Source organism: Cnephaeus nilssonii, assembly GCF_951640355.1.
Source record: "Cnephaeus nilssonii genome assembly, chromosome: 5".
Classification (NCBI taxonomy): Eukaryota; Metazoa; Chordata; class Mammalia; order Chiroptera; family Vespertilionidae; genus Cnephaeus; species Cnephaeus nilssonii.
Genome location: NC_137076.1, coordinates 103875663 through 103897192, shown reverse-complemented (window position 1 = coordinate 103897192; position 21530 = coordinate 103875663). Strand labels below are relative to the sequence as shown.

At 54.3% G+C, this 21530-nt stretch overlaps 1 protein-coding gene across 2 annotated transcripts in view; it reads left to right on the top strand.

Annotated features, from left to right (window-relative positions):
- SH3PXD2B (SH3 and PX domains 2B) overlaps window positions 1–21530 on the top strand; it is a 92144-nt gene that overhangs the window by 63336 nt on the left and 7278 nt on the right. For both annotated transcript variants that reach the window (XM_079771946.1, XM_079771947.1), the window contains 6 exons: window positions 5556–5690; window positions 8268–8372; window positions 12331–12448; window positions 15522–15748; window positions 18522–18571; window positions 19485–19610. In XM_079771946.1, coding sequence (XP_079628072.1) covers window positions 5556–5690; window positions 8268–8372; window positions 12331–12448; window positions 15522–15748; window positions 18522–18571; window positions 19485–19610 — 761 coding nt within the window. The remainder of the gene's footprint in view (window positions 1–5555; window positions 5691–8267; window positions 8373–12330; window positions 12449–15521; window positions 15749–18521; window positions 18572–19484; window positions 19611–21530) is intronic.

Below are 21530 nucleotides of genomic sequence, written 5' to 3'. Positions count from 1 at the left end.
ATAGAGGCCCAATGCACGAAATCCATGCAAGAGTAGGCCTTCCTTCCCCCAGCTTTGTCTGGAAGGATGCCTAGTCTAATTAGCATATTATGCTTTTATTATTATTATTATAGATAGTAACACCTCTAAAGCACTCAGAACAGTGCCCGGCATGTTGTAGCTGATACATGTTTGCTGCTGTCTTTATTCTGCTGCTGTTAATTCAGAGTCCGCGGGTGTCCTTCAAAGCAGCATCAGCGGCTTCAACAGCTCTGGTCCCCCGTGCAGGCCCCGACGCCATTCTTGCCAGGGAGCGTGGAGAAGGGTGTTCTCTTTGCCTCGAGGTCTGGCAGTGGCGTGAACTCTGGCCTCGTCCCCAGCAGCCTGTTTACCGCTCCTGTCTGGTCTAATAGGCACTGGCCCACGCCGTGGCATCTGCTCCGGCTGCAAATAGCCCCAGAGCCTGAGGGTAATGACACGTTTCCTAGAAAAGAGCAGAGTGGCCGCTCTCGGGCTGGTCACAGTGGTTCTGGCTTCCGGCGTGCAGGCCTTTCCTGGAAGGGCGGGCGGGAGGCAGAGAAGAGACGGCTCCGGCCTGTGAAAACACAAGTGTCTCCCCCGTCAGGCAGGCTTGATGAGGGGACTGGTCTGGAAGTCAGAGAAGAAGCTCTAATTTGCGGCAGCCGCTGTGACATCCCCCCCCTGCAATGATGGGGGCCGGGCTTATTTATAGTCCCACCGGGTGGAAAAGAGCATCTTCCTTCCTTCAGACGAAGAGCCCATGCTCGACTTAGCCTTGTTTTTCAGCTGACCTTTGAACTCGCCCTTGATGTTAGACCCAGCCTTCTTTTTTCTTTTTTCTTTTTTTAATGTATTTTTATTGATTTCAGAGAGGAAGGGAGAGGGAGAGAAATAGAAACATCAATGATGAGAGAGAATCATTGATCGGCTGCCTCCTGCAAGCCCCCTATTGTGGATCGAGCCCGCAACCCGGGCATGTGCCCTTGACTGGAATCAAACCTGGGACCCTTCAGTCCACAGGCCGAAGCTCTGTCCACTGAGCCAAACCAGCTAGGGCGAGACCCAGCCTTCTTGCTGGAATTTGAAAGGGACTTAAGATTGACAGCCAAGCCCTGAGATTTCTGGGCCAGAACTGAGCTGGAGAAGGCTTATCTGTCTCCAGAATTTCCCAGGCCTGGCTGGCTTGGCTGGCTCCTGCAGACTTTGGCTAACGTGGTCTCCAGTTCCGCTCATCCTGCAGAAAAAATCCTCCACCAACTTTTAACAGGTCGTGTGATTATCTAAGGAGCGTCTTGCTTCCTGATTTTCCTACCCTCTTCTTATTTATCTTATTTTTATTTTTTGGTCAATCCTCACCCAAGGATATTTTTCCATTGATTTTTAGAGAGAGTGGAAGGGAGTGGGGGAGACAGAGAGAGAGAAATATTGATATGGGAGAGAGAGATCAATTGGTTGTGTCCCACATGAGCCTGACCAGGGCTGGGGATCGAGCCTGCAGCCGAGGTACATGCCCTTGACCAGAATCGAACCCAGGATACTTCAGTCCCCGGGCCAACACTATCCACTGAGCCAGACCGGCTGGGGCTCTACCCTCTTCTTATTGAGGTATTCTCTCATGCACTGACACGGAGCAAGACCGGCAGTGTTATGCTGCAGTTCTGGAAAGAATATTCTGCTTTGCTATTTATTGCTCATTGTACTGGTTTGCTGGGGCCGCTTAGAGGGCAGAAACTTGCTCTCTCACAGATGTGGAGGGTATGGTTGGGGTCTGAGAGAGGCCTCTTCCTGCCGTGCAGCCTGCTGCCTTCTCGCCGTGTCCTCACATGTAGAGACGGAGAGCACGCTCCCGGGTCTCTTCGTACAAGGGCACAAACCCCAGCATGAGGGTTTCATCCTCATGACCTCATTTAACCTAATTACCTCCTGGACCATCACATCGTGGTTAGACCTTCAACAGATGGCTTTGGGCGGGGACGGGGGGAGGGGGGGAAGAGTCCAGTTTTATCCATAGCAGTTATTTTTAAATTTCAAAACATGTCATCTTGAATCAAAACATGGCCAACTAGGCCCAGCCGGCGTGGCTCAGTGGTTGAGTGTCAACCTATGAACCAGGAGACCACGGTTCGATTCCCGGTCAGGGCACGTGCCTGGGTTGCGGGCTCAATCCCCAGTGTGGGACGTGCAGGCGGCAGCCAATTGATGATTCTCTCTCATCATTGATGTTTCTCTCTCTCTCCCCCTCTCTGAAATCAATAAAAATATATTTCAAAACAAACCATGGCCAACTAGAAAATTCTGGGGATTAGGCACTTGCCTCTTGAGAATATTTTATAGCACTTCCTCGATGATGAAATCACCCTTCCTCTGTGGGATCTCCTCCTTTCTGCTCGCCGTTTCCTTCTCTCTATGTCCTGCGGGACCACAAGAATGACATTGCTTAACCTAGGAATACTTGCTCTCACACTTAGCTCCTAGGGCTGAGCTACCACATTAACTTCTAGGCATTGCCCTTACTGTGCGTTATAGAGCTTGGCTGCAGTATCACAGTCCACCAGCAGGTGTCTCTGCATAACTCCTAAATGGCCTGGAGCCTAGTTTGAGAAGCTGGTATTTCAAATCCTGGTGTGCCTGGTTTTGATACGCTGAGCGCTGTGGGTGAAATGCAGGCAGCAGTTCTGGAAGAGCTGGTGTAGAAAAAGCAACCCCATGCACCCTCTTCTGAACCACTCCTTGGCAGGGAACGACTCTCTTGTTCACAGTGAGTCCCATAATTCCCCGATTTTGTCACTGCTTGTAGTTATCCCAGATCCCATTGGCAGCCGCTTTAGGAGAGTTGGTGCAGAATGGAGAGTTTCTAGAAGTTTCCATTTGCCCTTTGTTCATTCACTTCACAAATGTCCATTGAATATGTCTGTGCTAAGTGCTGAGTGAACAAGACGACCATGGTTATTCATTCCACTAGAGGCCCAGTACACAAAATTCGTGCACAGTGCGGTCCCTAGGCCTGGCTGGTGATCAAAGCGCGAGTGTCTGGCCTGGAAGGGCAGGTCCCAGCTGACCTCTGGACCCTGGGCAGCTCCTGGACCCCCACGCGCCCCCCTCCGCCTGAGTCACGGCGCCCAAGTCCCCACGCAGAGATGCAGTGAGTGCAGCCGGACGCCGTGGGCCGCCCAGCGGTGCCACACGGAAGCTGGGCAGGCAGCGCACTCTCTCCCGGCCGGCTTCTCAGACCAGCTCCTGTGTGAACCCACGGGGAGCCCGACTGGCCCCTGCGGTCCTGGCGGCTGCGGCCCGGCTCACCCGGAAGCCCATTGGGGCCGGCAGCACCTCCACCGCTGTCCGCTGCCGGTGCCTCATCGCCTGTGCCCACCATGTTCCGCGCCACCCCCTGGTGGTCAGCACTCGTCATAGTGAGCAGTCGAACTCCTGGTCAAGGGGACAATTTGCATTTAGGCTATTATATAGGATGTTTATAAAGCACCTACTGTGTGCCTGACGGTACTCTAGGTCCCCTGGGAATGTGAAGGTGAACGAGATGTGGGACGTTTTCTCCCACCCTGGAGGAAAGAGCGGTGACCCTTCACCGGGCCAGCACGCCCTGCTCTGGTTTTCCACATCAAGAGCCCGCAGTGCCTGGCTCTAACAGAGGGCTTTTGTGCTGCTCTGGCCCCCGGGGCTGGAGTGCAGGGGCATGCTGGGAGCGACTTCACAGGCAGCTTTCTGGCGGTCACCCCTGCTTTGTAGCATGTGCCAGCTCCGTGGTATAAACGCTCCCACCGTGGCCCGTTTCAGGCGACCAACGGGATGCCACCTGAGAGAGTCGGGAAGAGGAGCACGAAACCGGCTCGGTGTGAGCCGGCCCTCACCCCCCTCCACTGCGGGAGTGTTGGGACAGAACTGTGGGGGTTCCTGTTGTTTATGGAAACAATAGGAGGGAATGTTGTGAGTCAGAATGTGCAGGGCACGAGGGCCCGGTGGCCACAGATGTCACGCTGCCCTCCCACCACGTCCAGCTGCTGCTCTCGAAGTGCTGTCGCTTCTCTGGGAGCGTCTGGACTCGTCTGATCTTTCACGTCACTCGTATTCTGTGGTCTCTTTCCATGTGTTTATCAGGTCGTCTGAGACCTTCCCCAGGGCTGCCCAGCTCACCATCCACACTGGTCACTGCGGCCTGGGAAATGCCTCTCCTAGGGCTCCTCCCCTCCCCCCCCCCCCCCCCCCCCGCCCTGCCCTGGAACAAAGCTCTGGCCTAACAGCTCCGTGACCTCCATCTGGTCTGCTTCTTCGTTTTTCCTTTTTTTTTTTTTTTTTTTTTTTTTTTTGTTTGTTTGTTTGTTTTTGTTAATCCTCACTCAAGGATATTTTCCCATTGATTTTTAGAGAGAGTAGAAGGGAGGGTGAGAGACAGAGAGAGAGACACATCGATTGGTTGCCTCCCACACTTAGCCCTGGTTAGGGCCGGGGATCAAACCTACAACCAAGGTACGTATCCTTGACCGGAATTGAACCCGGGACCCTTCAGTCCATAGGCCGATGCTCTGTCCACTGAGCCAAACTGGTGAGGGCTGGTCTGCTTTCTTCCTTGCCAGCCTCTAACCCATTCTCTATGAGGCAGCCAGAGTAATCTTTTTAAAGATGCAAATCTTCACGAGTTACTCCCTTCTTAAGTCGGTTTCTCGGTTCTACTTCAGGGGTTAAAAAAAAAAAAAGTGTTTGAGGTCCTCCCTTCTGGGCGTCAGCCACCCTGGCCTCCCTCCCGGCCCTGGAAGGCTCCAGGCCTTCCCCCCCCCCCCCCCCCCACCCGCACTGCCGGCCTGCCCCGTTCTTTCCCCATTGTCTTCCTGGCTCCTTGCCTCGGGTCTCTGCTTTATGTTACTTCCCGGGGAGGTCTGCTGACCATCCCATTAACCTAGCACCCCCTATCTTGTTTATTCTGTGTTTCCCCGAATCGCACGTATCCAAAACGAATACTTTTTCCCTATATGCTTATGGATCACATATACTGAATATGTGTCTCTCACCACAACTAGACTAGGTTCAAGGATGCCAGGAGTCATATCTCTTTCGTCTACTTTAGCACCCCCAAATAGCACCTAATAGAGTGTCTGGAATATCATTGGTGATTTCATGAATTAATGGATGAGTAAATTTGGATGGCTTAATGGTTGGTGAATGTATGGGAAAATGAGTGGATGGATGGTAGATGGATACATGTTTGGTTGGATGAATGACGGATGGGTGAATAGTGGCTGATGCTGAATGGGTAGATGTGAATGAATGAACTTTCCCAGTAGGCTGTCTGCTTCTTCAGGGCAAGTACCATATCTTGCTCTGAACCTCCCGTGCCTAGCACAGTGCCTGCACAGGGCGGGCACATGGTAAATTGTAGTGGTCGAGTGAGCAAATGAATAAAAGAATGAATGGATGAGGCAAGTCCTCTAACAGCTTCTGTCTCTATTTAGAATGCTCCCCTCACCTCCCCTCCTCCCCAGCTCCTGCTCCTGTACACCGAGTGGTGGCCAGATGTGACATCTGATGGTGTTTTACACCCACAGGGAGCGACCCGACCTCGGCGGACCCCATGGTCCTGGAGCAGTACGTGGTGGTGGCAGACTACCAGAAGCAGGAGAGCTCGGAGATCAGCCTCAGCGTGGGGCAGGTGGTGGACATCATCGAGAAGAACGAGTCAGGTGGGCACCCAGACCACCCCCTTCCCCGCCCTCCACCCTCCCCAGGCCCCTCGGTCAGGAACACTGGGACGCGCAGCAGCGGCTGTCGCCCGTCAGGCTGGTCCGTTTCCGCAGGTCTGGCGGACGACCCCTGTTGGGTCCCAGTGCTCAGATCTCCTGCTGGGTCCCAACCCACCAGCGTCCTGTCGGGTCAGATGTTACCGATGTGTTTTGAGGTTCACCTTTCATGAACATTCCTTCTGGCTTAGGAGCACCTGGAGACACAGAGTCTAGCGTTCCGCTGAGAATTTGCCCTGTTGATTTCCTTTGATGACTACGGGAGTCTCCACGAAGGCTCCATCAGCTGGGGGCTCTGGTGTGGACTGGGCACACCGCCTGTCTCCCCAGCGCACCTGCCCTTCGCAGCGACCACGGGTCATGTGCCCTGGCCAGGTCCGGGACAGGTGGGGTACGATCGAGACACTTGGCCTGGGCCTCCGTCTGAAGTCTGCGTTTCACAGCAGTCCAGGTGGCCGCTCCTCTCTCACCACCAGTTCTCTCATCTGTAAAGCAAAGGGGAAAATGAGATAACATATGGATAGTTGAGATAATATATGTTGGGCACACAGTAGGTACTTTAAAAAGTGAGCTTCCTTCCCTTTTGCCTTCCTTAGCCACAAAGCAGCCATTGGCACAGTTAAAGGCAAAGAGTGGGGAGCAGGAGGCGAGTGGATCCCCTCTAGGAAAAAGTGACATCAGTCTGCTGGCTTTGTGGTGACTAAAATGTGACATTGGCTGTAATATCAATAGCAGACCAGTCTCTGTGATACCCTGAGGGCTCGTTAAAGTCCAAAAAATAAGGGAAAGGCTCCGTTTCTCGCAGCATGTGGATTCCATTCCCATTCGCATGAGATCGGGTGAGCCAGCCAGAAGTTCTAATGACTCAGTCTAGCGATGGCTACCCCTGCCTCACAGCTGAAGGGGCAAGACTCCCGGTGACTTGGTCGCTCACCCACAGTCTCCCGGCAGGACTCGGAGCTGGAATTCCTACCCAGTGCCAGCTGGCCACAGCCATGTGGCTTTCCAATCCCTGGGGATGAGTTCATGCAGATTATTGGTGTGTCTGGGTGCTCCTGGGGACACCCACTCCCCCGGGCCACCTGCGTGAGTGAAGTCAGAACGAATGCACTGCAGGAGGAGAGGGGGAGCCAGGAAGGGGTCGGAGACGAGCCTGGTGTGTCCAGAGGGCAGCGAGGGGAGGGGGGAAGGCAGATAGTCAAATCTTCAAGCAAGATTTATTACTTATCCAAGTATCACATGGACACATTCTTCTGGAAGCATTCCTGATAAAGTGAAAGTCTATTTTTCCCACTAGCTTCAACCCTAGTCCCTTTCCAAACCACAGATAGCCCTAACCCTAATCTGTTTGGTATGAATTCTTCTTGGTAATTGTATACACACAGCACGCATATATGTGTGTGTGCCTATGTGCGTGCGTAAGGTCACACCTTCGCAATATTGCGTGTCTGGCTCTACACCACCGCAGTAAATACCTCAAATAAAACAGTAAAGCGAATCACACAAATTGGTTTCCCAAGGCATATGAAAGTCATGTTTACACTATACTATAGTCAATAGGTAACATTATGTCTTAAAAATGCACATGCCTCAATTTAAAAACAATCTATTGCTAAAAAATGCTAACCAGCACCTGAGCCTTCAGTGAGCAAGTGACATTTTTGCTGGTGGAGGGTCTTCATCTTCAATTTGTAAAAAAAAAAAAAAAATGCACTGTCTGCAAAGTGCAGTAAAGTGAAGCGCAAAGCGAGGTGTGCCTGTGTGTGTGTGTGTGTGTGTGTGTGTGTGTGTGTGTGTGTGTCAGCCCTGCCTCTTCTGCCGCCCTCTTCCATCGTTCCCCACCCTGGCGATGACATTGGCCACCCAGATAATTCAGGATCATCTCCCTGTTTGAAGGTCATCTGATTAGCAACCTTAATCCCATCTGCAACCTTTAATGTAGTCACAGGCTCCGGGGATTATGTGGGTTCTCTCTGGTGGGTCATTATTCCGCCCACCACAAGCTCCCTGAGACTTCTCTGAAGAGGGAGGGCCTGGGTCTGGGTGAGAGGCCTCTCAAGCAGTTACACCTGCAGCCGGCCTGACCTTGACGTGAACAGATGCACAGCCCGGTGCGTTACGAGGGCAGTGGCTTCGGCATCAGACAGCCCGCTGCACATCGCAGCCCTGCCGTCGCCGTGAGAACTTGGACAAGTCTGTTCGTCTCTCGGGGCCTCGGTTTCCTCGTCTGTGCAGTGAGGACGATCGCGTGAAGATGGTAAAAGACGATGCAAGTACAGTGAATCGTACCGGGCGCACCTTAGTGAATGACCCTCGCCATTCAGGACGCCCTTGCCCTCCCCGGCCCCTCCGCAGCAGTCAGTTGACAGGGCACGGCTAGCTGTGTCCACCAATAAGAGGGTGCCTGTGAGCCTTAGCCTGAGGGTGACGCACACAGTGCCTGGATGTGTCACCCTACTCCGACCGACGCCCACACCTCACACCTGACCCGCTTACATCCGTCTGCGCTTGTGTTCCCAGGTTGGTGGTTCGTCAGCACCGCGGAAGAGCAAGGCTGGGTGCCCGCAACCTGCCTCGAAGGGCAGGACGGCGGGCAGGATGAGTTTTCCCTGGAGCCGGAGGAAGGTAAGCGGGAGCTCGAGCCTCGCACCTGCTGGGGAGCCCTGTGCTGGCCGTCACCGCGTGGGGGCCGCCGCCCCCAGAACCTTCTCTTCACGTCTGCCCCCGAGAAGGCTTGAAGCCAGGCATGGGGTCGGGGTTGGTGGGCAAGCCCGCCCTTCCTCGGGGGCCTGTGGGAGCTGGGCCCTGACCCCCCCGTGGAACCCCAGGAGGCCCCAGCCCGGTTGCTGTCCACAGGGTCACTTTTCCTCCCTGGAATGATTCTGGTGGCCAAGGTCCTGGGGCCGCTTCCCGCTCATTTGCAGGCCGTCTGAAGCCATCTGCCAAGCGCTCTGCCTTCTCTGCTGGCGGAACAGCCCTGGCTGGGCGTCAGGATTAGGGCTGACCCCCTCCCCTCACCCCCACACACGCTTCCATTTCCCGAGAACTTTGCCCACGGGCGTCCCGAAGCGGGGCTCCTGCCGTGTCAGAAATGCTGAGGCCCCCTGACTCCCTTCCCCCCAAAAGCATTTCGAAAGCGAGAGGATGCGTGCGTCTTAGCTGGTAAACAGAGGATGGGAGGGTCAGACAGACGGGAATTCGAACCTCAGCTGCCCACTTACTGACTGAGGGGACTTGGGCCAGCGACTTAACCTCTGCAGCTCAACCACCTTTTCCAAAAGCGGACGTGACGTCTACGTCATGAGGTTTTCCTTTTTATTACTAAATGAGATCCACCTGCAAAGCCCTTGACCCAGAGCCTCAACCAGTAATACAAAACGAGGACCAGTTATCATACAGCTATGCCTGACCTAAGCGTTGAACGCTTGGGGCTTTAGTTGACTGTTTTTGAGAAAGCGCAAAGCCTGGTAAGTATATACTAGTCAGAACCCAGGGTGAGAAGAAGCGGCATATTTCTGTGCTCAGCGGTCAGCAACAAGAATGACATGTGGCTTTGCGATTAGTTGTGTAACGGCCCACAGCCCTCAGAGTAAAATTAAAATGTCTGTCAGGTTGGCCTGTGTTTGCGGGCCCGGGAGGCACTAGGGACCAGGCTAACCTGGGGACACTACGGAATCAGCTCGGGGTAGGGGGCAGGGGTACACCGCGTGGAAATTCAGCTCCCCTAAACAGTTCATGACGGCCACGCCGCATGCCTCTGGAAGGGGCTGGTCCTTATCCCCATTTCACAGATGAGAAAACAGGCTCGGAAAGGTAGAAACGCCTGCCTGGGGTCACACAGCTAGAAAGTGGGGGGGAGAGAGACCACAGCTTCCCCGGGATTTGTACCTTTTCTTCCCTCTGCCATAAGGACCTCTCTCAGGGCCTCATTGTAATCACGCCAGGGCTAGCATTATGTCTGCTGGGTGCCTCTTCGCTCAGCTTCAGGGTTAATGCTCAGGGCCTTGGGCCTTGGGCGACACCTGGGCTTGGCGTCGACGCTGAAGTAAGTGCTCTTTAACGGGAAGGCGCGCTTGGTGCCCTTTTTGCCTGGAGACGCTGGGAGTGCTTTCTTCTCACCTCTGCCTTCTGCCCTTCACCTCCACATGCTGCCCGTCCAGTCTCGTGGAGGTACTGGTCTTTGCCCCGGCCCATGGGCCGCCGCCGGACCCTGGGGGACTTGTATGCCATCAGCTGGCGGCAAGGTTGTCCACCGCGGAGTTTTCTTCCCGGTTCCTTGCGTCTGCATGCGCCTCCTGCTCTGGGCAGCCTGTGCCTGCTTGCATGTGAGAAAGGGATCGTGTCTGTGCCGTGTGTGTGTGTTGGCATGTAGGTTTGGGAGGAGGGAGCCTGGGGTTAAGAAATGATGTCTGGGGGCTTCTGTGATACCGAGCCGGTGGCCTGTTCCTTTCCTTGGGCACATTTGAGGGTAAGGAAAAGAAGCGCACGTCACACTGGCGTAAACAAAAAGGAAAGTGTATCGACTCATCGCTGAAAAGCCCAGGGTAGGACTAGCTTCAGGCATGGCTGGATCCAGGGGCTGGAAAACATCCTGGGGCCCTGAGACTCACTCTCGCCACCTCTCTGCTCTGCTCTCTACCTTGCCGGAACCGTTATCTCACGGCGAGCGTCGTTCCGGGCCCCTCCAGGGACACCCACTGCGGAAGGTGCTTCTCCTTCAGCACAGATCCCAGGAAGGGTGCCCGCTGGCCCACGTGGGTCCCACACCGTCCTTGTATCAGTCACGGTGGTCGGGGGATGCCAGGCCAGGGTCACAGCCCCCCGCTCCCTCCAGGAGGTGGTGAAGTCAGCCTCACCCACACCCTGTGGGTGGAGTGGGTAGGAAGGGTGGGTGGGCGCTCAGCCACGGTGCCATCGGGCGCCACCATTCAGTCTCGAAGGTCTACCTTAAGCGTTGTTAGGGCCCCCGGAGGCTCTGGGTGCTAGAGAACCCCCTGGTGTGATCCAGCTCACTCTGGGTGCTGGCCCCTGGAGTCCAGGGCCCGTAGGACTAACTGCACTGAGTCTGGGACCCGACCGAGCAGCACGTCTGTGCACAGACAGGGTTCAGTTACCCCGCCCCCACCCGCAGCCGCCGGGAGCGAGGGGAACAGCTGACGCTGCTGCGCACAGGATATGTGCAACTCGAGTCAGCTCAGCCCCACAGAGCAGGTCAGTGGGCTAGATCAATAAATAAATAAACGCCCTGTGTGTCTTCCGCCTCCCTCTGCACCAGCTGGGCAGGCCCCGGGCAGACCACGGTGTTTTCCCACAGGCAGAGTCAGCGCCCGCACGCCAACCATCCCCACCAGCCCACAGCTGGCTCGCCACTCCCCAGGGGCCGGGATGTAACCAAGACCGGAAAGCCCTCTCCCCCGGGGTTCCCCTGGGGCTCAGCTGTCGCCTGGCTCAGCAGCCATCGTCTGGCTCAGCAGCCGGAGCCGCAGTGCTGGGGAAGGAAGCTGTTCTCTCGCTCTCTGGAGGGCCTGCCCGAGTGTGACAACAGCCACCCTTGCAGCAGGGGTGGGAGGGCACGGCTGGAGGCAGCTCTAGAGGAGGCAGGAGGAAGGTGGGGCCCCAGGGATGTTCCCTTGGCTTGGGGGGAGGGGGCGGGGAACCAGAGAGGGGGGGTGGAAGGCGCCCCTGTCATAGTAATGAAAATGGAAGCAGGCAGTCATTTTGCGAGATACGTATGTCTATAGGTATAGATCTGATCATCATGATGTACACCTGAAACTGATAGTGTTAGACGCCAATTTTATCTTAATAAAAACGTTAATTTAAAAAGTGAAATGGAACGTCAGGCATGGTCGGTTCCAGAGGCTGAGCGTCCTCGATGGGAAATGAAGATCAGTTCCCAGCCTCGTAATGAAAATGACCAGCCGTCTGCTTGGTAGCGATTTCAGCCTGAGATCGGGAGCTGCCAGAGCGGCTCACCCCTGACCCTTCGCGGCGAGAACTGGCGGTTTAACCCCCTCTGACGTGAGCAGGTGGCTCCCGCCAGGCCTCCGGGACCCGTTCACTCACTCACCAGGTACTAAGCATTCCTGGTGTCAGACTCCGTGTTGGAGACAGAGGAATGAGCAAGACAGACACACGGATCGCTGCCTTCAAGGGCATGCGTATACTAGCAGGGCAGACAGACCCAAAACACAAGAAAGAATAAGTTTATGGTGTGTTAGGACGGAATTCCTTGTGTGGGGGGGAAACAAACCTGGGTAAGAGGGAAGAGAATGCAGTGGGACTGAATATTGCATGAGGCAAGGTCATGGGAGGTGACCTTGAAGCACAGATTTGAAGAAGGCGAGAGGAATGTGTGAATGTGTGACGCTAAGGGATTGGGACCTGCCCTGGGTCCTGGGTCCTGTTGCTGCATGTGCAGGGTCATCGGGGGCTACGTGAGGGCCTGGGGGGTGCACAGGAACCTCGGGAGGAAATCTGTCCCTCTGATGGGCAAGGACATCTCACGGATCACAGCCTTGACCATCAGTGTCCCGGGACCTTCGTGTCCTTGACTTACCCCGTTACCCCTTTGTCCCCGCAGAGGAGAAGTACTCGGTCATCTACCCGTACACGGCGCGTGACCAGGATGAAATGAACCTGGAGAGAGGGGCCGTGGTGGAGGTCATTCAGAAAAACCTGGAAGGCTGGTGGAAGATCAGGTACCCGCGGCGGCTGGGTGGGCTTCAGGTCACGTGGGCTCCAGCTGCACCGAGGTCTGGAAGCCAGGGCAGATGGGGTGAGGTTTTGGCCTGAGGCCTGAGAGGATGTTTCTCCTCTGCGCTATTTGGCTCCCCTCCCTCCTCAGATCCTTCTCTAAAAATCCATCATCAGCAAAAACCTCCTCCAAATACCACGAACCGCAGATAGCAATCACCCTATTGAGCAAGACTGGTCTCCACCTCCAGATGTTCCTCTTCGCAAGTCCCTGGAGGCTGAGCCGCCGTGTGGGGGGTTTCCCACCTCAGCCCCGTCCTGCGGCCAGTACAGCGCATAACCCCACACAGACAGAAACTCATCCTAGAGCCGATCGTTAGCCCTCGTCTCTGAGTCCGGGGGCAGGGGAGGGGGCGGGGGGAGGCATTTCAAACACGTCGGCCCAGCACCTTCGCCGGTGTGACCACGTCAGAACCCACGAGCAGGGAGAGCGGCCAGCTCGTGCTGGTCTGCCTGGTTCCGTTCCCAGGTTCAGCAATGAGTCCTGGGAGCCCCCTCCTTGCTCACCCCAGTAACCAGGCTGTGACTGCAGGAAATGTGGGCGAGAGAGGAAGCCTGGGGTCCCTGTGACCCAGCATCCGTGCTGTGCTGTGGGGCGGGACATGAGGGCTGCTCATGTGGGGCTGAGCGTGTGGCACTTGATACATTCATTCCACGACACACACCAAGCGCCGTCCTGGGCGTTGGGGAGTCGGCAGGGAGAACGACACTGCTTCACACCGGCAGGCGCAGGGGACAGACGCATCCATAGTCGCAGGCCAGAGTGGCGCACAGGGTGCTGGAGAGGCGCACGGGGGAGCGGGGGAGCACCGCACAGGGGCTTCCTGAGGAAGGGGAACCCCGGAAATTAGGTCTGTGGAGGAGTAATGGCAGCGGTACATAACATCTTGAGCGTATATGCGATCGTATCGCACGACACATCGTCCTGAAACCTGGTGGCTCTGGGACTCAGGGATGGCGTCCTTGGCTCCGGGTCCCTCCTGAGGCGGCAGCGTGATGCCAGCGAGGGCTGCGGCCATCTGAAGGTTCCACCGGAGCTAGAAAGGGACAGAGTCAGGATTCGAACCCGTGCCTCCCTCTCCCCAGAGCCCACGCGCCACGGCGTGTGCTGCCTCTCTGCTTGGGGCTTCGTGCCCTCAAATGGCCTGCCTCCTGCTGAGGGCGAGGATGGTATGTAGCTGACATTTTCCAGCTCAGACAAGATTTATTCCTGCGCAGAGGGTGGGTATTTTAAAATTGGCGGACACCAAACTCTGCAGATTTCTATCTCCTTATAAAGAAATGTGCTTTCAGTTATCAAGGACCTTTTTTCACTGAAACACAGTTCTGCTTAGTTCTTTCAGTAATGTTGTTGTTGTTGTTGTTAATCCTCACTCGAGGATATTCTTTCGTCGATTTTTTAGAGAGATTGGAAGGGAGAGGGAGAGACAGAGAGAAACACCCATGTGAGAGAGACACATCAATTGGTTGCCTCCTGCATGCACTCCGACCAGGGCCAACCGAGGTGCGTACCCTTGACCAGAATCGAACCTGGGACCTTCAGTCCGCAGGCTGACACACTACCCGCTGAGCCAAACTGACTAGGGCCTTACTGTAATTATTTTTTTCTTTTTTACAGTAATTCTTAATAAGATACTTGGCCCTATCATCTGTCATTGCTGGTCAGTTAGGTGTGTTAATTCCCCCAAAGGTGTGGGCACCTAATTTCCACTGACCAGACCAGCGCGTGCAGGTAGATGTTTAACCATTGGCTCTCCAAGGGGAAAATGCTCTGGAGTTGCGTGCTAATGTCCATGGTACAAATACTCCCACCGTGGTCAATTTCAAGCACCAGTGTGATGTCACTGAACATGGAGTTCAGAAGAGACGGGCACAGGCGACCATCACAAGCAGTGTGAGCGGCTCTAGGACACCTGGGATGCAGACCAACCCCGTGGGTCATGCCATTAAACTGAGTTCCACGCAGAGAATTACGTGATTCTAAAGAGAATTCAGTGAGCTGGTCTGTCCGGGTCTCGGTCACGCCGCAGTCCAGTGACACCCGGCTGACCCCTGGTGACCAGGAACCAGCCCCCACTTGCTTCATCCCCATCGGAATGCAGGAATGCGTGTGTAACCAGCGGGAACAGAGCCCCGCCCTCCCTGTGCCCGGAGCCGGAGCCGCCGGGGAAGAGGCAGCAGAGCATGGAGGTTAGGGGCACAGCCAGGTGCCAGCCGCCTAGGTCTGAGAGCCTGCCGGCCACCTCCCGGCATCGGGTGGATGAGATCCATCAACAGCTCCGAAGTACACAGAACAGGACAGCAAGGGCCCTCTGAGTGCCAGTTATCATTATCGTTATTGTTGTCACTGCAGCGATGGCTGTGAGGGGACAGCCACGTTAGTGGAGGCCACTTCCCCTTGCCAAGCCCATTGGCAGTTTTCCCTTTTATTGATTCACCTCACTGGCACTCAGACCCTGGGCACACAGAGATGGAGCCAACATGGCCTGCCCAGACCTTGCGTTCTAACTGGGAGGCAGGCCGAGTGCAGTTGTGTTACAGGCATTGGAACTGTGGCATGTGCAGGCCACTGGGCACCATGGAGGGAGGGCTTCGTTCTCCGTGAGGCTCAGGGAAGGCTTGAGAGAGGACATGGTGTTAAGCAGAGCTGGGAAAGAGAAGCAGGGAGGGGCGGGGGAAGGGGCTTTGCAGGCTGAGGGTCTCCCAAGAACGGGGGGGCACGGGGGGGCATGGGAGTTGAAAGCGCGTTTGGGAGGCTGCAGGCCGAGTAGGGTGGGTGGGACACGGGGGTTGCTGGGAGGCACGCAGAGGCCAAGTTGGAAAGGTCTTGAATGCCGAGCTCTGAGGGCTTAGGCTTTGCCAGGAGGCAGCAAGCAGTGTGCCAGCCTCTGGCCCTGGGCACTTGCGACCCTTCGTCCCTGCCATCTGGGCCCGGAAATGTGATTCACAGTAGGCGTGTGGCTGCTTCCCGTGGGCCTGGCAGAGCAACCTGACCAGCATCCTCCCTCCTCCTCCCAGGTACCAGGGCAAAGAGGGCTGGGCCCCAGCCTCGTACCTAAAGAAGAGCAGCGGGGAGCCCTTCTCCCTGAAGCTGGGCCCCGGCTCACCTGCCCACACGGGCGTCCTGGACCTGGATGGAGTTTCCCGGCCGCCGAACTCCGTGGGCAGGGAGAAGGAGCCGCTCAGCAACCAGAGGGACGGCCGCTTTGAAGGCCGCCCGCTGCCAGACGGCGACGTCAAGCAGAGTGAGTGACACCCACCGGGTCCCGGAGGCTGGGGGACTGGGGGACGAGGCTCTGGGCTCGCTGCTCCTCATGCACTGTCCCTCCTCCTGTAGATAAGAAAGCAGAGGCTCAGAAACCCCAGGTAACTTGTTCCAGATCATTCCGCCAGCAAGGTGCAGAACCTGAGTGGAGAAAACTGGTTTCCTGCTCCAGATCCTATTTCCCCACTGTCTCACGATGGTCGGGATAGCTACTGTTTCTCAAGCCCCTACTGTGTGCCCGGGATCTTACCATCATTCTCATGGACTCCGCATAACCACCTCTGAGGGGCTTCCTACTTTAATTTTTAAATAATTCTTTAAATATATTTTTATTGATTTCAGAGAGAGGAAGGGAGAGGGGGAGAGAAAGAGAAACATGAGAGAATTATTGATTGGTTTCGTCTTGCATGCCCCCTACTGGGAATCGAGCCTGCAACCTGGATCTGTGCCCTGACCGGGAATTGAACCGTGACCTCCTGGTTCATGGGTCAACGGACGCTCAACCACTGAGCAACACCAGCCGGGCACTAGCTTTTATTTTACAGATTAGAAAACAGAGAAATGAAGTGGTTTGTCCAAGCCCCCCCCCCCCCCCAGCTAGTAAACAGTGGGGCTGGGACTTGAACCCAGGCCCACCTGGCTCCGCACCAGTGCCCTCTCTACACAGCCCCATTTCTGAGCTAGAGGAAGAAAAAGCTGGCCCTTTTAAGTTGGGTTCACTCCAACAACATTTCTTTATCCATCTTGCTCTCCGAAGCCTCCCCATGTATAGTTTACCGTTTAATATTCCCAGCACGCCCGAGACCAGGGCTCATTCCTGTCTGCCGCATCCCTAGGACTCCCTCCGCACGCACGAGGCTCTGTCTGGGTGTCCAGAGCAGAAATTAGTTGTAGAGATGAAGTCACTTGTCCCTGGCTGGGCTTCTCCAGCTGTTTATAGTGGCTCTTTTAGTCCAAGAGCTTCTTGAGTTTCACATTCTCTGCTTCCCCGCTCTGAGAAAGCACTGGCAAGCCATGGCAGGGGTTCTGTCCGGCACCTAGTTTCTGTGATTCTGTTCTTTCATGGCCAAGAGCACAGGAGGATTCCCATGAACCTAGAGGAGCAAATGGAAACCTGAAACCTCGTGTTGAGATTGGTTCAGGTGCTTAAACAAAGACACCCCCCACCACCCACATACACCCTGTAACAGTGGCTCAAATAATTTAGATGTTTGTTTCTTTTTTTTCTTTTTTTAAAATATATTTTATTGATTTTCCACAGAGAGGAAGGGAGAGGGATAGAGAGCGAGAAACATCGATGAGAGAGAAACATCGACCAGCTGCCTCCTGCACACCCCACACCGGGGATGTGCCCGCAACCAATGTACATGCCCTTGACCGGAATCGAACCTGGGACCTTTCAGTCCTCAGACCAACGCTCTATCCACTGAGCCAAACCGGTTTCGGCTAGATGTTTGTTTCTTTTTTAAAAATATTTTTTATTCTTTCTTTTGGGGGGGGATGTTTATTTATTTCTTGAAAAAGAGTTCAGATATACGTCACGGGCTGCTATAACAACTGCGTGAAGTCAAGAATCTTATTACACTGCATCTATTGTGTGTTGCCCTCATCCCTCTAGTCTAGGATGGTTCACCACTAGTCCAACCAGTGAAAAAGAGGCAGAGAGAAGTGGCAGACTTGACTCAGAAGCTGCCTTATTCCCATTCTCTCACATTCTATTGACCAGAACTCAGTCCCATGGCAATACCTAGCTGCAAGGGAGTCTGGGAAATGTAGTCTTTATATAGTCAGCTAAGTGTCTGGCTAAAACTCTTGCTGTTTATTCTAAGAGAAGGCAGAGGAGATGGTTATTTAAGAGATGAGCAGTCATCTCCACAACCCACCTGTCAAACTACGCCTCTGTGTAGACCCGTGCTAAACCAGCTCTGGCAACGCATGAGGTGCCTTTCTCAATATTCTGCCTTTAGCCAGGAGCCTTGGACCACTGCAAAGTCACCCTCTTCCTGACCCTGAGGCCCAGAGGGAGGGCAACACCAACTCCAGAGTAAAAATTCCTGAAGTCCTCAGCCTGAGTTGGTTTGGTTCTGTTTACATGTTTAAAGTGGGTTTGTTCTAGGTCAGTGGTCGGCAAACTCATTAGTCAACGGAGCCAAATATCAACAGTACGACGATTAAAATTTCTTTTGAGAGCCAATTTTTTTAAACTTCTTCTAATGCCACTTCTCCAAAATAGACTCGCCCAGGCCGTGGTATTTTGTGGAAGAGCCACACTCAAGGGGCCAAAGAGCCACCTGTGGCTCGCGAGCCGCAGTTTGCCGACCACGGTTCTGGAGCACAAAGCCAGGGGCAGTAACATGTATGGCATGTCTGCCATGTGCCAGGAGCCTCACACGTACTGTTTACTTTAGCCCCCACCACTGCCCCTGGGAGGTAGGCGTTATTCCCCTTCGGCAGGTGAGGGTCCTGAGGCTCAGGGAGTCATATAGCTTGTTGCAGCCCGCCTCTGCGTTATTCAGAAGCCTACACGTTTGCCCTTCCTATAAAGCTTCCCAGTGCTCCAGCACACGGCTGTCCTGAGCCCCTTCCGAATCCAGCTCTTCTCACGGGAAGGGTCAAGGCGGCTCCCTAACGCCGGTGCAGACCGTTATGCCTTATCTTGTGTAGGACGGAACAGATCTTCCCTGGTGTCCCCCTCGGGAGTTTTGTCTGTAGAATTCTGCACGTGTGTGAAATAAGATCTCCTCTCTTTATAGGATCGCCCAAGATGAGGCAGAGACCCCCTCCTCGCCGGGATATGACCATAGTAAGTGGCCCCTTGCTTCTGGGGAAACAGTCCCTGACCTGGAACTAGCCCCTCACACGTACCTCGCCCTTTCCCAAGATGCTTTCTTCCTGTGCACACAGCGGCCTCGAGAAGCAGGCTGGGCAGGTGGCACGTGCCCTCGACGGGTGGAAAGACAGGTTGCCCGTGGCTTTGTGACAGGCCTCAGGATGTGCCCTCTGCTTCCTGAGCCCACCTCCCTTTGTCTTACCCGTCTCCTCAAACAAGGTCACTTGAGACCGGAACTGCGATGAGACACAAATATCATTTGTGGTGCCATTCTAATGTTTGACTTGCATACATTTTTTTTTAATTCTTTAGGTATCTTTCTAACCAATACATTGAAAAACGGGCCATCCTTTTTTCAAGTCTGCCACTTAGTGAGCACCTGGTGGGTGCCATGCAGTGCGCTGGGCACTCCACTCCATTCACTTGTGGGATGGTGACAGTGGCCCCACCAGGTTGACCCTGATATCATCTCCATTCCACAGGAGATGAGACTGAGGCTCCAGAGGGCGTGTGGTTTGTCCCCCGTCACACACAGAATCAGGATTAGATTCTAACCCAGATGGGTCTGATCTGCAAACCTGTGTTCTTTCCACCACCCTCGCTGCCTCTTCAGTTCAGGGAATAGTGCCTTGCCTCACATTTTCATGATTGTTGGCCAATGTTTCTTCTCGTTGCTCTCAAGCCGAAGGGCCAGTGGCCCATCTAGGAGATGATGATCGGAGTGGTCCTCTTTGTTTGGTCCGTGGGTCCACCAGCGCCCCCTCGAGGATGATTGTGTGCCCGAGTCCCTTAGCGTGCGCACACCCACACACACACAGCATCTCCCCTCCTTCAGCGCCCTGGTGATGGGCTTCATGGGACTTAGCACTGTGTTTCATCCTACCAGCCTCGGGGTCTCAACCTGCCCAAGCCTCCCATCCCACCCCAAGTGGAGGAAGAGTATTACACCATTGCCGAGTTCCAGACAACCATCCCTGATGGCATCAGCTTCCAGGCGGGCCTCAAGGTCGAGGTGAGTGAACCTGGTGTCCTACCTGTGATTCTTTTTCTCTTTCTTTTTAATTCATTGTAGTAACATTGGTTAATAACATCATATAAAGTTTTGGGCTTAACCAAGTTTGTTTTTTTTTTCTTATGATAGATTCTACATCCTCTGTTTTCCTCTTCTCTCGTTTGCTTCCTGGTTCATTTCGGTATCGCATTAGCCTTCAGAATTCATGAGTAGAACCACACTGTGGTAGCAGTGGAGCGACCAGGCGCTCCTACCTCCTTGCCTGGTCTACGTTTCTTCCTAACGTGTGTAATGATGATGATACAGGCACCTCTCTGTGCCAGGTCGTTACATACTGATCTTCACAGAAGTTCCGAGAGAAGTCAGTATCTTCAGCCCATTTTACAGATGTACCTGAGACAAAGAGAGGCTAGGTACATTGCTCATGGGTACATAGCTAGTAAGTAGTGAAGCGGGGATTTGAACCTGGGTGTCTTTGGTTTTGAAGACCAGGCTCTTCTCTTTCCTCCTCATTCTTTTGATTTTGAATTTGCTTTTATTCATAATAGCTCTGAGCTTCTCTCTAGGAAGTGAAAACTCCCACAAGCCATAATTAAGAACACAAATGTTTAGCGCTTTCACAATAGTACTTTGTATAGAGTGTAAGCTTAGCAAATCCTCACTGATGTATTTCATTTTGATTATTCTTAGTATGAACGATTGTTGAATTCACGGATGCACCCGCAATGACTTGTATGCCCAAAATCGCCTTTAATTGTTACCATAGCTACCAAGTGTTGGAAAGATGCCAGTCACCCTCAGGTGAAGGGCTCACATTTATCAGCGCCCTTTTCTGGAGAGCGTCCAATGGGACTTAAGTATATGCCTGTCACGTGCACCCTGCTCTCTCAGTAATCCCTCCTGTAATTTAATAACAGGTAACGTTTACCTTTCAGCACCAGCCACCTGCTGTATGCATTAGCTTATGTGGCCATCGTGAAAACCTGCGGTGGGTGTCATTGTTCTTACCATTATCTGTTTTGCGTGGTGTGGAACCTCAGGAATGTGGTTTGTGCAGGGCCATTTGGTCAGTAAGTGGTGAAGCCAGAACTAGAACCCAGGACTGCAGGCCCCGGAGCCCAGCCTCTGCCCCCTCTCGGAGCTCGGCGCAGCGTGCAGCAGCAGACTATGCCCGCCGCCCGCTTTGCCCGCATTTTATTACCCCAGGCACAGCTCCTCCCAGGCAGGGTCCCCTTTCCGGGACAGGGCCAGATAGTGGGAAAGGCTCAGCCTGCCTGGAACTCCCGCCTCCACTGTGGGCTCTCTTGACCCTCTGCGAGTCCTCAGCTCTCCTGAGGCTCAGTTCTGCATCTGTGAAATGGGATCGTAACCCCATCTCGTGGGGCAGTTGTGAGCATGAGTCAGATGGCATGCACAGAGCCTGCCAGAGAACCGGGTATTCATTAGCTTGGGCTGCCATCACAGAAGACCACTGTCGGGGTGGTTTAAACCGGCGGTCGCCAACCGGTGGTCCGCGGACCCCTGGTGGTCCGTGAGGTCCGGAAGGTTGGCGACCGCTGGTTTAAACAACGGATTTATTTTCGCACGGTTCTGGAGGCTGGAAGTCCAAGGTCACAGTGTCCGCAGGGCTGGTTTCTCTTGGGGCTTCTCCCCTTCGCTGCCAGGGGCCCTCTTCTCACCGTGTCCTCACATGCTTGTCCCTCCTTCTGTATGTTCTCCTGTGTCCTAATCTCTTGTTCTAAGGACACCAGTCGTATGGGACTAGGGCCCACCCTAATGACCCCATTTAACTTAATTACCTTTTAAAGGTTCGCTCTCCAAGTAGAGTCACATTCTAAGGTCCGGGGCTTCGACATGAGTTTTGGGCAGATCCAACTCCGCTCCTAGCAATCAGCATGGGGTACCTTTCGCCCGTGTCAA